The sequence below is a fragment of the Aptenodytes patagonicus genome, chromosome 25, assembly GCF_965638725.1.
Source record: "Aptenodytes patagonicus chromosome 25, bAptPat1.pri.cur, whole genome shotgun sequence".
Classification (NCBI taxonomy): domain Eukaryota; kingdom Metazoa; phylum Chordata; class Aves; order Sphenisciformes; family Spheniscidae; genus Aptenodytes; species Aptenodytes patagonicus.
In genome coordinates, this window is record NC_134973.1 from 3,311,425 (window position 1) to 3,324,527 (window position 13,103).

Here is a 13,103-nt window from a genome sequence, read left to right on the forward strand (position 1 = left end):
CAAGGGTTTTACCCAAAAAACACTTGTAAAATGCTTTCTGAAACGTAGCTCTGGATGGCTTCTCCATCTTGTTTGAGGTTGTTTATCTTAATAAGACCTGATGGCATAAATTTTAGAAGTGAATAATAATTTACTTTGTTATCCTTGAAAGACTTTTGGTGGCAAAGAAGCACCCTAGAATTAATTTCTAGGATGTGCACAACATTCCAGTTTATTTAAGCTTGTCTAATAATAAAGACAATATATTGGAGCCCTGAAGTACAGGATTTGGAAAGAAACATATTCTCTGCAGTGGAGACGTCAGGCTTTGTAACAGTTCCAGAGAAAGGAATGCAAGCTGGAAAGTGAATAGAAAGTTTCGAGTCTGGCTGAAAGCTCAGGCTTTTCTCATGCACTTTCTGCTGCCAGAGGTGTTAGACTATGCTCTACGGAAGTGATGCTCACAGTGCTTTAACGCAGAACAAAGGAACAAAGCGATAGGAGATGATAATTTCTACCAAGAAATGCATCTCATTTGAGAGCGTAAGAGCAGGACGAACAGGAGCAATTGTTTGTACAGTGATCCCCAAATGCTTTCTTTGGGTCTTTTGTGTTTTAAAGACATTAGGGAAGCCCCAGTTTCCTCTGTGCGTTCTACTAGGAATGAATATCCTGAAGAGGCAGGGGAGGATAGGAGTAACCAGAGAATTGGCAAGGCAGGAGCTGAAGTGAAAGATATTCTGAAACAGAAGGAAAGCAACTCGAGGGTTTCTCCTTCCAGTTTGGTTTCAGAAGCCCAGAATTTTTAATTTCAGCCGTGTGCTTTGCATGTTTCGGAGTTCATTTTTTCTACAGAAATACTCTGAGCCAAGTTGTTCACTTGCTATCCCTGCTGTCTTGTTACGCAGGTGTGCTCCACGGTTTGCACCCGTGTCTCTCCCTGTTTTCCTGCTGTGCCTCTAATGATTGTACTTTCGTGTCTCCTGCAGTCCCTCAGCACTGGGGCCCCTCAGGAAGATGTATTTTCGGGAGATGAAGTGAGAGCAGCCAAGCGCCCCCGGCTGGGGAATTCAAGAAATCCCGAAGAATATGGACAAAACCCCGATTACTTGGCCTTTATGGAGAGCCTGTTGCAGACACAGTACCAGCCTGGAACTCAGAGCAACATGTTTTAACCAGGATTAATTAAAAATATTAAATTAACCCTTTTCAAGCCTGTGGAAAAATAACCAGGAAACTCTGGAATTAGAAGATCATCCTTGTGCAATAGCCTGCTGTGAATTCCTTTCTTCTGCTCTTGGTTTGGACGGCAAGAAAATCCTGTCTGGCTGCACGCTACCTCTACTTTGCCAGACGTTGCTGACCAATAGAGTAGGGAGCTTGAAAAACCTTCAGACAGCATTTTGCACGGAGACTTTGGAAGAGTTTGTACTAACGGATCTTTGTGACTGGCTCCTTTTTATGAGGCTTGGAAAGGGTTAAAATTTGACAAAATGACTTTTTAAAATATGTCAAACTCTTTTGTCTTTAAAGGTGCTATTACATTGACTACTGAAGCAGCCTTTGGAATTGTGTTTTCTGTACATAGACGTCACCTTTGTGAAGTTTTCTATAAATGAGCATTATTAAAAAAAAAAGCAAACAAAAATAGGAAAACAAAAGTTTCCACAAAACATTTTTCTAGATTATGGCTTTAAAACAGAAAATAAACAAGATCCTCCCCCCTCACCCCCAAATGAAATGTGACTAATACTACAGCGGGGAGAGAGAGAGCAAGAGCAGATGTCCTGGAAAGTTCTGGGTTCTTTTTTTGTAAAGAAACACTATCTTCTTTGTAAGCTGGGGAAGATGGGGAAAGAAATGTTTCATAGCTGGGATGTTTCTTACCGTTAGTTCTCTTAAAGACATGTGATAGATACGTGCAGTTCTGCCACGTCACCAGGAAGGGACTTAGGGAAGAAATGGCCAGGTTTTGGTCATTCTTGTCATCTTCCTTCCCCATCTTTGCCATCACAGTTGCTTTCTAGTTAAAAATCAGCATGGCTTTCAGTTCCAGTATGCCACTCCGTTTTGGCAAGCGTTCTGTTGCTGCTTCTTGTGTTAGTTCCTTTATGAGCCATCCCCCTTCCCCACTGCAGACTAGAGCATCGGGGATTGCTCTAGCTCTCTGGTAGGCATGTTCCCATAGGAACCTTTTTCTTTTCTTTGTCTCTTTTTTTTTTTTTTTTTTTTTTTTTGAGTTGTGCTCCTTACAGTTGTGAGAATCATTCCATGACAGAAGCCTGGGAGGTGTTTGTATGTTTTTCTTTTATCCTATTAAAGAAGAAATTCCCCAAACATCTCTGATTGTTGTGACATCCTTTACTTAAGACTGAGCCTTTGAGATACTCCTGGGGAAGAGGAATGCAAACCCTTCATTTGATTGGACTCAGTTCACTGAGAATTGAACGAGCATTAAAGGCAAAAACAAATCCTAAAGTATTGAGTGGGCAGCTCCCACTTGAACACTTGAAAATCACCTCCGGTCGAAGAGCTGTTGTGGAGCAGTGTTTTGTAAAAGAGCCTGATCCCAAACCCTGCTGAAGTCACTGGAAAGTCTTCCACTCTCTTTGGAGGACCTCTATCAATTCAGAGGGAAAGAAAAAGGCAGCCCTAGTACAGAGTTGGGAAGGGGACGTGGCTTCCACGATGTCTGGGTGAAGGGGGGCAAGGGCGCATCGTACCACTCACCTCAATGCCTTGGCCTGACAGAAGCCACTGTGAGATAGCAGAGCTATCCAGAACGCTGCACAGCAATCTTTGCCACTTAATTCCCTGAAATTACTGGACAGAAAGAGAAAATATTCTTTTTTTTTTTTTTTTTTAAGCCCCTTTGCAAGGTGGTCTTTGTTCTGTGGAGAGGTTTTTAAGCAACGCTATAGCTGGATCTTTAAGGGAATAAGTGGGAAGGATTTGTGGGCTAGCAGATGGTAGATTAGCATCTTAAGAGACTCGATGGGTATTAAACTGTCCTAGTGAAAGAGTGGAGATAGAATAAAGCAATTTTTTTTTTTTTTTAATTTTGATTTTTGTTCTCCCTTGGGAGAACTGGAGTTCCCTTTGTTTCTTACTGCCTCTGCTACGGGTTATTTTCTTTCTGTGTGTGTGTCTGTGCGCGTGTGCACGCGTGCGTGTTTGTAAGACGTTTGAAACCGTTTTTTTTTTTATTTCTGAGTTTTTGATGTTTTCAATAGATGTCTCCAAGAATAAAAACAGACTAATAAAAGTTTTAAAAATTGGCAAGGTTCTTAAAAGCCTCGGTTGTTACTCCTACATAGCTGTCTCCTGTCGGTTAAGACACAATCTAGTAGAAACTTGCTTGTATAAAAGAATAAGAATGTTGCCAGGCCACAAGAGAAATATTTAAAGCAATTGAAAGAGAATTTAAACAGCAGAGGATTTTTTTTGGAGGTGGGAGGGGAAGGGTGGGATGGGATGAGTGGTTGTGAGCAATGGGAATTTCCTCTGCATGTTAAAGTCCTGACTGAAATAGCACCGTTACTGTATTCATATGTAGTACCTTTTTAAAATACTATTTATATTGTAAAAACAAAGTGTGTTTCCTCACCCCATATTCAGATGATGAGTTATGTTTAAACATGAACCTGGAACTGTAGAATGCCCTTCCTTGTTGCAGGGGTTCTCCCTTTTTGTTTATTTTTAGATCCCTCTTTTTGGTTTAGGAATGACTTGTGCAGATTATAATGACCATATTGACGGCCTCTGTGCATCAGACTATTGAAAAGGAAATAGGAAATGCACATTCCTCCCCTCCCCTTCCTCCAGTGAAATATATTTGTAAGTGTCTGACTATGTGCTATAAAATTAATGATTTTTTTTTTCCTCCCCCTAGATTAAGGATGTGATGTATTTTTTGCATATTTTTTTCTCTGCCTCTAGGTTCATAATGAATTAAAGGCTGTTGAGCACTTCAGAATTACACTTTTTGGGGGGTTGAAGTCTCTTCATTTCTAAGTTTAAAGTCTTTTGTACTGCAGAAGGTGGCTCCCAGATCTGGTTGGTTAAAGCTGATAAAACTGAGCCAAGAGGAGCTGAGACTGATGAAGAAGAACGTGGCCTTTTCCTTCCTCTCTGTTAAGCGCACAGGAGAAGAGGTGTGTCATTGCACCCCTTCCCAAAATTAAGAACCAAGCTTGCAATGCATTTTTGTCCAAGGTCCAGGATTTGCTCTAGCTGGCTCGTTCATGAGAACTGTGGTTGCTAAATAGCCAGAGGTGGTTCTGAAATCCTTTATCTTTTAAATCACCAGTTTGCTACTTCCGCTTGGGAGTCTGCTTCATAGCCTTCCAGTAGCCTTTCTTTCTAGCCCTTGGAGGTCGTGCTGACGTTGAACCTCTTAAAATAGCATCTTCCTGAACCTTCATTTAAACACCATTTCCTATCCTGAGCCCTGATGCTTTTCTACAAATTCCTCTCCAATTGTTAAGGTACGAGGCTAATGCTGTAGATTATGTGAAAGAAAAGAAATCTCCAACTTTGCAGTCTTTTGCAGCTTAACAGTTTTTCTTGAGATAATCTGAGGAATCATACCAGTGGGAAGAAGCTGCTGATACAAAGTCTGTTGGAATTTACACCCACGCAAAGCTTACTTTTGAATTTAAGGTCTGCTATATTGCTGTAATAAGAGCTAACATAGTTTTAAAGATGTCTTAAGAAGCAGTACATACTTCCAAGTAACTGTCTGGATCAGCGGTCAAAAGGCAAGGATCAAACCTTTCCGTCATTCTGTCAGAGCCTCGCGGGGTGGAATAGACATTTCCACACAAACCCCCCTAAGTCACTTTTCTCGCTGAGATTGCTACACTAAAATCTAGATGACGTAGGGTTGTAGGAAATTACACTGTGCCCAGCGAGTCCTCAGGGAGACGATGGGAGTACTACAACAACTGCTGCAGTGAAGAGCTTTGCTTCCTACGCTTTCCTCTAAGCACCGTTTGGGGCTGGATGAAAGACCGTAGATGAGCACAGCTCATTAGCCGCCTCTTCTAACCTCTACATCTTTCTTATCCCTAGAGAAAGTGTATTTGTGTATATCTTTTAAACCTGTGCAGCTGAGCTGCACCTCTAACTAAAGCATGTTTCAGTTTCCTCCTTTTGCTTTTCCACGTTCTCCATTTGTGCCAGCTCCGTCCTCTGGTGGTCCTGCCGGTTTGCCCTCCTCCAGCCCCGGACAGCATGTTCCTGCACCGGTACCTGCTGTGCAGCTCCCTCCTGCCTGGCGCTTGCCTCTGGTCCTGCCCCGCAGAGTGCTTTTCTTAGGACTTAGCCCTTAACGGGCCTGGGTTGCCAAGGTAGGGATGAGACGCCCATATGTGATGCTTTGTCTTGCGTAAAGGACTGCGGTTTCTTCTTACTGCTTCGCCAAAGTCCAGCTCGCTTGGGCTGGCGGAACAGCAGGGTGCCTTCACACAAGCAGATGTTTTGAAACCTGTAGCATAGAAGCTGATAAAACTCCCTGAGTTAGTGTCACCAACTGTCACACGCACAATAAAGTCATTTCGTGATAATTGCTGGCAGCCATGAGAAGATGGGGATCAACAGGCTGCTTCTTCCTACTCTGAGGCCAGCAGAGATTTTTGCCATATGCCTGGAGAGTGGAACAGTGGATGGAGCTTCATTAACTACTTGTCTGGTTGGAGAAGGAGCTTTAGCTTAGAGAGAACTGGAGGAGATAATTCCTTTTTTTTTTTTTCCTTTCTAAAGGACAGGATTATTTAGAAAACTAAAAATTGCAGTGTTTATTGGGATGAGGCTATTTAGTGCTGGGACTGAATGGACAGCCCCAGCTTCCATAAAGCTTGATTAGATGTCTACCACTTTGTCCTTTGCTGTGTCATGGTTCTCTCACTCTGGACGACTTCTTGTGGTCACTTCTAGTCCTACTGAAACAATTCTTCTTGCAAATGCGTTGGTGCAAATCTCCAGCGTGCAGACCTATGTGAGCATGTTCCCACACGGTATTTTGTGGCTTTCCCGTTCACGGCCTCTCCTTCTGGCTTCCAGCTTCGCTGCTTGTACATGGGAGGACATCATGGGCTTTCAGGCATTCCCTCTATGGTGTACCTGCTCCTTTCCTTTTTTGCTTTACTTTTGTGACTGTTCAGTTTAGGGAAAGAGCAGATGATGGAAAAAAACCTTGTCACGTGCTGTAGACTTCTGTGCTTTGGCCAGTTTTGCAGAACTTCTACTTTTTGAGGTTATTCTGTGGGGATTTTTCTCTGTTCCTCTTCCCTCGCTGTTTGTATTAGTTCTTCATCAGTAGTTCTCCTTCAGCTTGAACAAATTGCACCAGTTTAATAAAACTACTCGTTAAACAGGTGCAATTCCCTTCTGGAAGAATGCCCTTGTTTTGCTTGGAGTGGTTTACTCAGGGAGTTTTAGCTTAAGGTAATCAGGAGCCATTTTAAACTAAACTTTGCTTTGAATCTGGGCGTGCTATTTTAGTTTAATAGCAGTTTGAGTTGAACTAGTGGAATTTCTCAGGAGGGCATGTCTTCTGTGGTGGCGGGCATCATTCACCTGAGGGCTCAGAGGAAGACGGTGATAGATCAGCACCTTGCTTATGTCAATTCTTTCTCTGGCTTGAATTTCTTCACAGCATAAGGTGAAGCCTTTCCTGCAGTAGGTTCCTTTGCTAGTGCTGCAGTAGGCAAGTCCTTGTTAGTTTTCTTGTTTGGGCTTCTTTTCCCTGCCCTGTGTATATCTAAATGTGGTCTAATAAACTTTTTACACCCTCTTTGAAATAATTAAATGATTGCGAAGTCCTGACCTGCAAATAGGCCAAGTTGGAAAGAGTGTAGGTTTGTAGAAGAGCTTTTTCAGGCATGCGATTGTACTTTGACGGATTACAGCAAGGAGCAACGCTGTCTGCATGGAACCTGCCAAGTGCCAGAGCTGTCCCTCTCACCAGGTAGGTGTGATAACAGCTACGTACAGCTATTTCCACACTCTGCCGTTGTCTGACACGTTGCTGCTGCTTCCCGGGGCGCTCGCCTGCGTGACTGTCTGCGGGATGCGTGGAGGAGCCACGTGACGAGTACCTCTCGTGACCCTTGTTATTTCCCCTGACATTAGTTTCATGTTTCCTGGGTTAGAAGGACAATTCGTCCCTTTATCTCATTACAGGTTAATGAGGGACCCTGCAAATGAGTTTAACCCTGTGAAATTCAAACACTGTCTGCTTCAGAGTACCTAATACAGGTGATACCTGCCAGTGCTCCTTGAGCTTGCCAACAGGAATAAAGGTTGAAGAAATTGCTTGAGGTCCCAGCAGAAACACTCCGAACGAGTTCCTCTGGGTTCCTGATTTCCAGCCCCACGTTCACGCCATCTCTCTTGCTTCTGGTCCCATGAACGACTGCACTGGCACACACGGGGAAAAAGAAAAAAGGCAAATCAACTTTGGCAAAATACCAAGACTCGAATGAGTTGGAGATGTTGGGCTAGAATTACTTGGCAGCTTTGATAGCAGAAAAAGATAACTACTTGGTTTGCTTGCACACCAATAGAAAATTACTGGGAGTTATTTATTTGGCATTAGAGGAGCAAAACAATAAAATTTTTTGTTTCCAAGAGGGGAAACGTAAAGGTCACTGTGCAAATATTGTTTGGAATTACATAGCGACCACAGCTTAGCCACTTTTCCTGTGGAATAAATAAGAATTTGGCTGTGTTTCAGCACAGTTGACTTTGGCTTACCTCTATACCCTAGCCTTGCCATTTCAGATGCCAGCTGCTAATATCCCCCAGCAAATGAGCTCGTAGCCAAGCTGTCTCTGAAACAGGAGCGATACCTTCCCCTGTGCCCCAGATCGTGCTTTAAAAATAAATAAATGGACAGATCCACTGCTCATCTGCTTCATTTAACGGAGCCATCTCTCGAAAACAGAGCAAATTTTCTTTGATTAGGAATGAATGGTCAGTTACCCATGATACGAGCCAAGATGCTGCTGCCATTTAGAATAGCAGGGATTCATCTGCCTGACTAAAAAGATCAGCTCTGAGTTGATTGTAGGTACAGAAGGGTCACTGCACAATTTTCTATGTGGAGAAGCAATGAGATGGGGAGAAGGGCAAGTCCGATTTCCTTGTGTCTCCACTTAGAGCTGAGGTTTATCTCCTTTTTGTTAGCTTAATAGCTTGGAGCCACTAGAGAATATCTAGACTGAAGAAGCGGTGCATTTGATTAATCTGGGATTCAGATAGAACATGGAATTAACACTGCAATCCAGTAGCTCTGTGTCCTGCGTTGGGTGATTAGCCTGAGATTTTTGTCAGCATATAGTGAAAAAAATGCCCGATTGCAACTGTTTCTGTGAGATCCCACTGCTTAGGGATGTTTCTGTTTTACAGGAACAATTTATCATAACATTTTTTACTACTTCAGAGCATAGACAATTGGCTGCTTATTAAACGCTGTGATTTCTCTCACTTCTGTGATGTTCTCAAATCAAGGACCTGGTCCTTTTTGTCCAAATTAATTTCTCTGCAGTTTTTCTCAGTAGTAAGAGACGTCCTCGGGTTTTTTTTCTAGCTGGGATTGAGATGTTCATGCTCAGACCTGAGTGGCTAAGTACCTGCCAATGACACGGTCTTCGCGGAGCTCTGCGGTGAGCAGCAGCGCACTGACTTACTGCAGTGGCCACGTTGAAGCTCCCTTTTTTGGAAATTGCCCAGGGATTTCCCAACAACCGTGTGATAAAGCTGGGAAGGGAACCCCGACATCGAGCCTCCCAACCCCGCCGCCGTTTACGCTTGTGGGTGCTTCCCTTGACTTTGGACATCATTTTATGTTTTTAAAAGATTCACTCTCGAAGCACTAAGACCAAACTTCATGTCTAGTTATAGCACTGCTCGAATCAATATTTCACTCTCAGCAGGTGGTTGACTGCAAAGAGGGGAAACAAAATGTTAACCTATTTCCTTGGCACACTGGGTTTTTCCTTAGGCGGTTTCCATTGCAGCCAGGGCTCTCTCGGCTGCTCCCGGTCCTAGACCAGAGTATTTTTAACTTCACGCTTCTACCTCTCCCCCTCACCAAAAGCCCAATAAAAGGGAACATCCCTTGGGTTTCTTTTGCCAAGACCACAGCGTGCTTGGGCCTTGGCAGTCCCCCGATGCAATGTGAATACAGCCTGTCAGTGTCTTGTCACCTCTCTAATGTGCTTCTATTTACTGCCGTAATCGGCACCCCCGAAAGGCAAGGCTGAACTGCCGCTATTAAGTATAATTGTCATTGTGACAGGTCCATCATGGGGGAGAATATTTGTGCCTTTCAGAGCTGTCTCTCCGATAAAGAGCAGCAGTGAAATTGGAAATTAATCCCCTGGCGCAAGACTGACACGGGGATCGGGGGGTCGGCACCGATGGCTGCGGGCGGGGGCTGCGCTCCCCTCACCTTCAGCTGGGGTCTGCGGAGCCACGGCCGTTCCCTGAAGTCCCCGGGCTGCAGGCAAGTTTTCTTTCCTTATCCCCTGTTTGAATTGAGAAAGGCAAAGTGTTAACAGTTCCGTCGTTTACTCCTCTCTGCAGATTTGCCCACCTTGGATGTGTTGTGTTCCCGTGGGGGACACCCACGTGTGTGTGGACCCCCCGGCTCTGCGCAGGGCAGGGACGACTTCTAGGCTGAGCCCGGGACCGCCGGGAAGGTGAGTTGGACCCACAGAGAACATGGGCTTGCACGGCTCCGGTCGCAGGTAAGTTAATTCTCCCCTGCCACAGAGCTCTTGGGGGATCCCTTTTGGTCGCGTCTGATGGACATTCCTTGCTGAAGAACGGGAGGAACCCGTCCTCCAGGGGCTTGGGCTGAGGCTCTTCCCTCCCAGCACGGCTGTACAACCTCAAATGATGGCGCTTAAATGAAAGGCGAATTGCCACAAGCTCTCAGTAGTGCTAGTGCTACCAGAACAGTAACTGTAGTTCCCTTACAACCCTCTTTTCAAGCTGTTTATTGCTACACGAGGAAAGTAGCATTGAAGTGTCTCGCGATCTCGGGCATCAGATGTATTTTGGAGACAAAGTTTGATGAAAAATCAATTTGTCTGTTGGTTTTCCTCTCCCAACTTCTGCCTGGATACAGCTGAGCACAAAAAACCCCTCGGCTGAGAAGTTTTTATAGTTGCACCAAGATCTCTAAATCAGTTTCTCCTAAAATATTCAGGCTTAGTCACCAGTGTGAAGGAATAGCGAACTTCTACGGTTTGGGAGCTGCGTGCCGACACAAATGCGCAAAACGCCTCCAGCATCGCACCTGGGACCCGAAGACCCTGTCAGCGCAGGGGTGAAAACAAGAATAAAATTAGCTCCTGGGAGGCCCAGACGAGCTCCGGAGCAAGCTGGGCTGTCTGCCCCGAGAGCTGCCGTGTCCCGATGTAGTTTCCTGATGCCGGTGTTCATCCTGCCGTTGCCTTCTGCCTTAGGTACAGCATCTCGCTCTTCTGTGCCTCAGTTCCTAAATCTGTACGGTGATGGTTATAATCCTGCCATCCTTTTCCTTCTTATTTTTATGTCGGTTCTCAGTAGGGGAAGTTTCTTCTTTTGAACAGCCTTGCTTTCAATTTAACAACTCTCTACTTTCCTGTAGAAAATTGCAAATAGGTTCTTCCAGCTGCTTTATTCCTACACCAGGTTAATTTCTTTCCTTGGGATTCGACTGCACCGTGTTGGGTGAGGAGGAGGAAGATGCCTGCCAGGAGCAGGCTTTCGGTGCTGAGGAGCTCCTCCAAGCTCCTGGTATTTCCCTTAGGGCTTCCTCCGGTCCAGAGCAAGGAAAAAAATGTTAAAATCAAGGTAGTGGAACCCAGCACAATAATTTACACTTGTTTTTTATTTCAGTTTTTTCGTGATTTATTGACTCCAGAGTAAATCAGGGAAACTTATTGCGTTGCATTTTTGTATTACAGTAGCATCCTGCATACACAATTGGGATTAAGACTGTATGATACAGGAATAATAAAACACAGTTAAGGCAGGCTTGTGCTCTGGAAACGGTTTGCAGTCTCTGTTGGGGAGATACCACAACTCTGTCTAGGACAGAGGGAAAAAGGATGACAGTGAAAATAATGGGAACATGTGGTTTGCTGTACGTACGACAGAGTGTGTAATCACGAGCCTTCTGGATATTTTATTTTAGTGACACAGTAGACAAAGAAATAATAAAGCATCAATGAAAACTTGAGGCAGTTTGCCACTGCTAATGTGGTAGCGGTTACTCTTACAGAAGGATTTGAAGTTTACAGTTTCAGGGTAAATTTGGGGCAAGAAGAAAGAGTATTACATGGTATTTCTGCCACCCTTTGCAGCTGCCTTCTCGTAGTGACGTGGACCCAGCAGTAGCGCGGAATGAGATTACGAATGGATAAAGTTATTGGGAATGCTTAATTTCTTTACCGTGATTATTTGTTTCCAAATCATCTCTGCTGTGCTCTGAACGTACGCTGCGCTTCCAAAGAGGTGCATAAGCTCAGAAGAAAACAAAATACAACAGTGAATTTTTTTTGGCATCTTAAATGTTTCGCGAGTCGGATGCCGTCTCAGATGTTATGAGCCGAGGTGTAAAACCAGCTTTGGCGCATATCCAGCATCCCCCCCCCTAGGAAAGGCATGAGAATTACCCGTGAGAGAGACACCAAATGCACAGTCAAGGCTGGATCCTGCTGCCACTAGAATTCTCCGAGAGAGAAACTATTTTAGATGGTTTTAAAAAAAAAAAAGTAAAAAGTAAAATCCCTGCGAATTATGTAAGGCTGCTTTGAAGTCTTGGAGGAAGCTGACATTCATTCTGCATCCCTCCTTGGAAAGGGGCCATGGGTGAGAGCCAGCTCCCGCCGACGGCAGCGAGAGGACGAGGCCCCAGACCCACAGCAGTGTCCTCGGCGATTTCTGCGTGGCAGGAGCCGTGCGCCTGGGAGCTTCACCCGCGGACCCCCCAGCCAGGGCCTGGGGGAGTCCCTGCCTTCCCCCTGTAAACACGGGAGCAGACAAAAGCCGCCAAGATCTGATAATAAAATCTGTTTGGAACAGCTGTCTACTGACAAGTATAATAAACTGTATTAATGGTGTCATTATTATTCCCTAATTAAAAGCTAATAACTAAGAGTTAATTGCCTTTAAAAGATGAAGCAGTGCTATGGCAGGGATTTATCTCTGTTTTTCTTTGCTTGCCTGGCTGTGCTGATATTTTCAGGCTAATTAATTGAATCAAATCTTACTGAAAACTAATAATCTCTCTGTGTCGACTCAAGCAATTGAATTAAAAGGTGTTTGCTGGTGCTCGGTTTAAAAATATAGATGCGTGCTCTTTGCAACTAGTTACCTCGGGTGACGTTCGTCAGCAGGGCTTGGCGTGGCACAGAGTACAGAGGCTCTCGGTGGCGAAATGTTTTGATGGGGAAAACCTTCCCCTGATGTTAAGAGGAGTGAACCGGAGCATCTCGGGAGCCGGAGGAATCCCGCTGCCTCTAACTCGGTTGTTGCTGAGTAACTGTTCTGGTGTAGATGGACACAAAGCACCTGCGGCCTTAATAAATGGATTTTATCCAGAGACAGCAAAAAAATAAACTACAGCTGTCCTGAGATTTTCTCTTCGGATGTTGATTAAGATTTTTGCGGTCGGTGCGGGATGAAGCGTTGTGTTAGGATCTGATCTTTTTTTCATCTGATGGCCGAGAAGCCGTTTGCAAGTTTTTTAAGTCTTACAAGGGCTGGGACCGTTTGCAGGCACGGGTGTTGGTTTCCGCCGCCCGCCGTTTCCCCTCCGTCGCTGCTGTCCCGTGTGGGGCTGTGTTTTGAGGTGTAGGTACAGCCACAGACGAGCTGCGCACCACGTTCTCTCCTACCTCGAAACTCCCATCCCTGCCCCCAAAAGTAACATCCCCCTTAGAAGCTCCTGACAGTTGTGTGATGCTAATTGAGAGGAACCAAATGCTCTCTTTGGAAGTTCACTTTATCAGTGTTAATCTTCCATGTGGAGTAATTTTATTAAAGTTCCCCAAAGTGCAAATTGTAAATTCATTAGTGCCCATTTTGGACCGCACCCTCCCTCATTTTGGGTAAAAAAGAGATTA

The 13,103-nt window shown here is 44.7% G+C and overlaps 1 protein-coding gene across 3 annotated transcripts in view; it reads left to right on the plus strand.

Annotated features, from left to right (window-relative positions):
- The window catches only part of KDM4B (lysine demethylase 4B), a 94,165-nt gene extending 90,205 nt beyond the window's left edge, over positions 1–3,960 (plus strand). For all 3 annotated transcript variants that reach the window (XM_076359645.1, XM_076359646.1, XM_076359647.1), the window contains one exon: positions 969–3,960. In XM_076359645.1, coding sequence (XP_076215760.1) covers positions 969–1,154 — 186 coding nt within the window. In that variant the 3' untranslated portion in view covers positions 1,155–3,960. The remainder of the gene's footprint in view (positions 1–968) is intronic.
- The last annotated feature ends 9,143 nt before the right edge of the window (positions 3,961–13,103 follow it).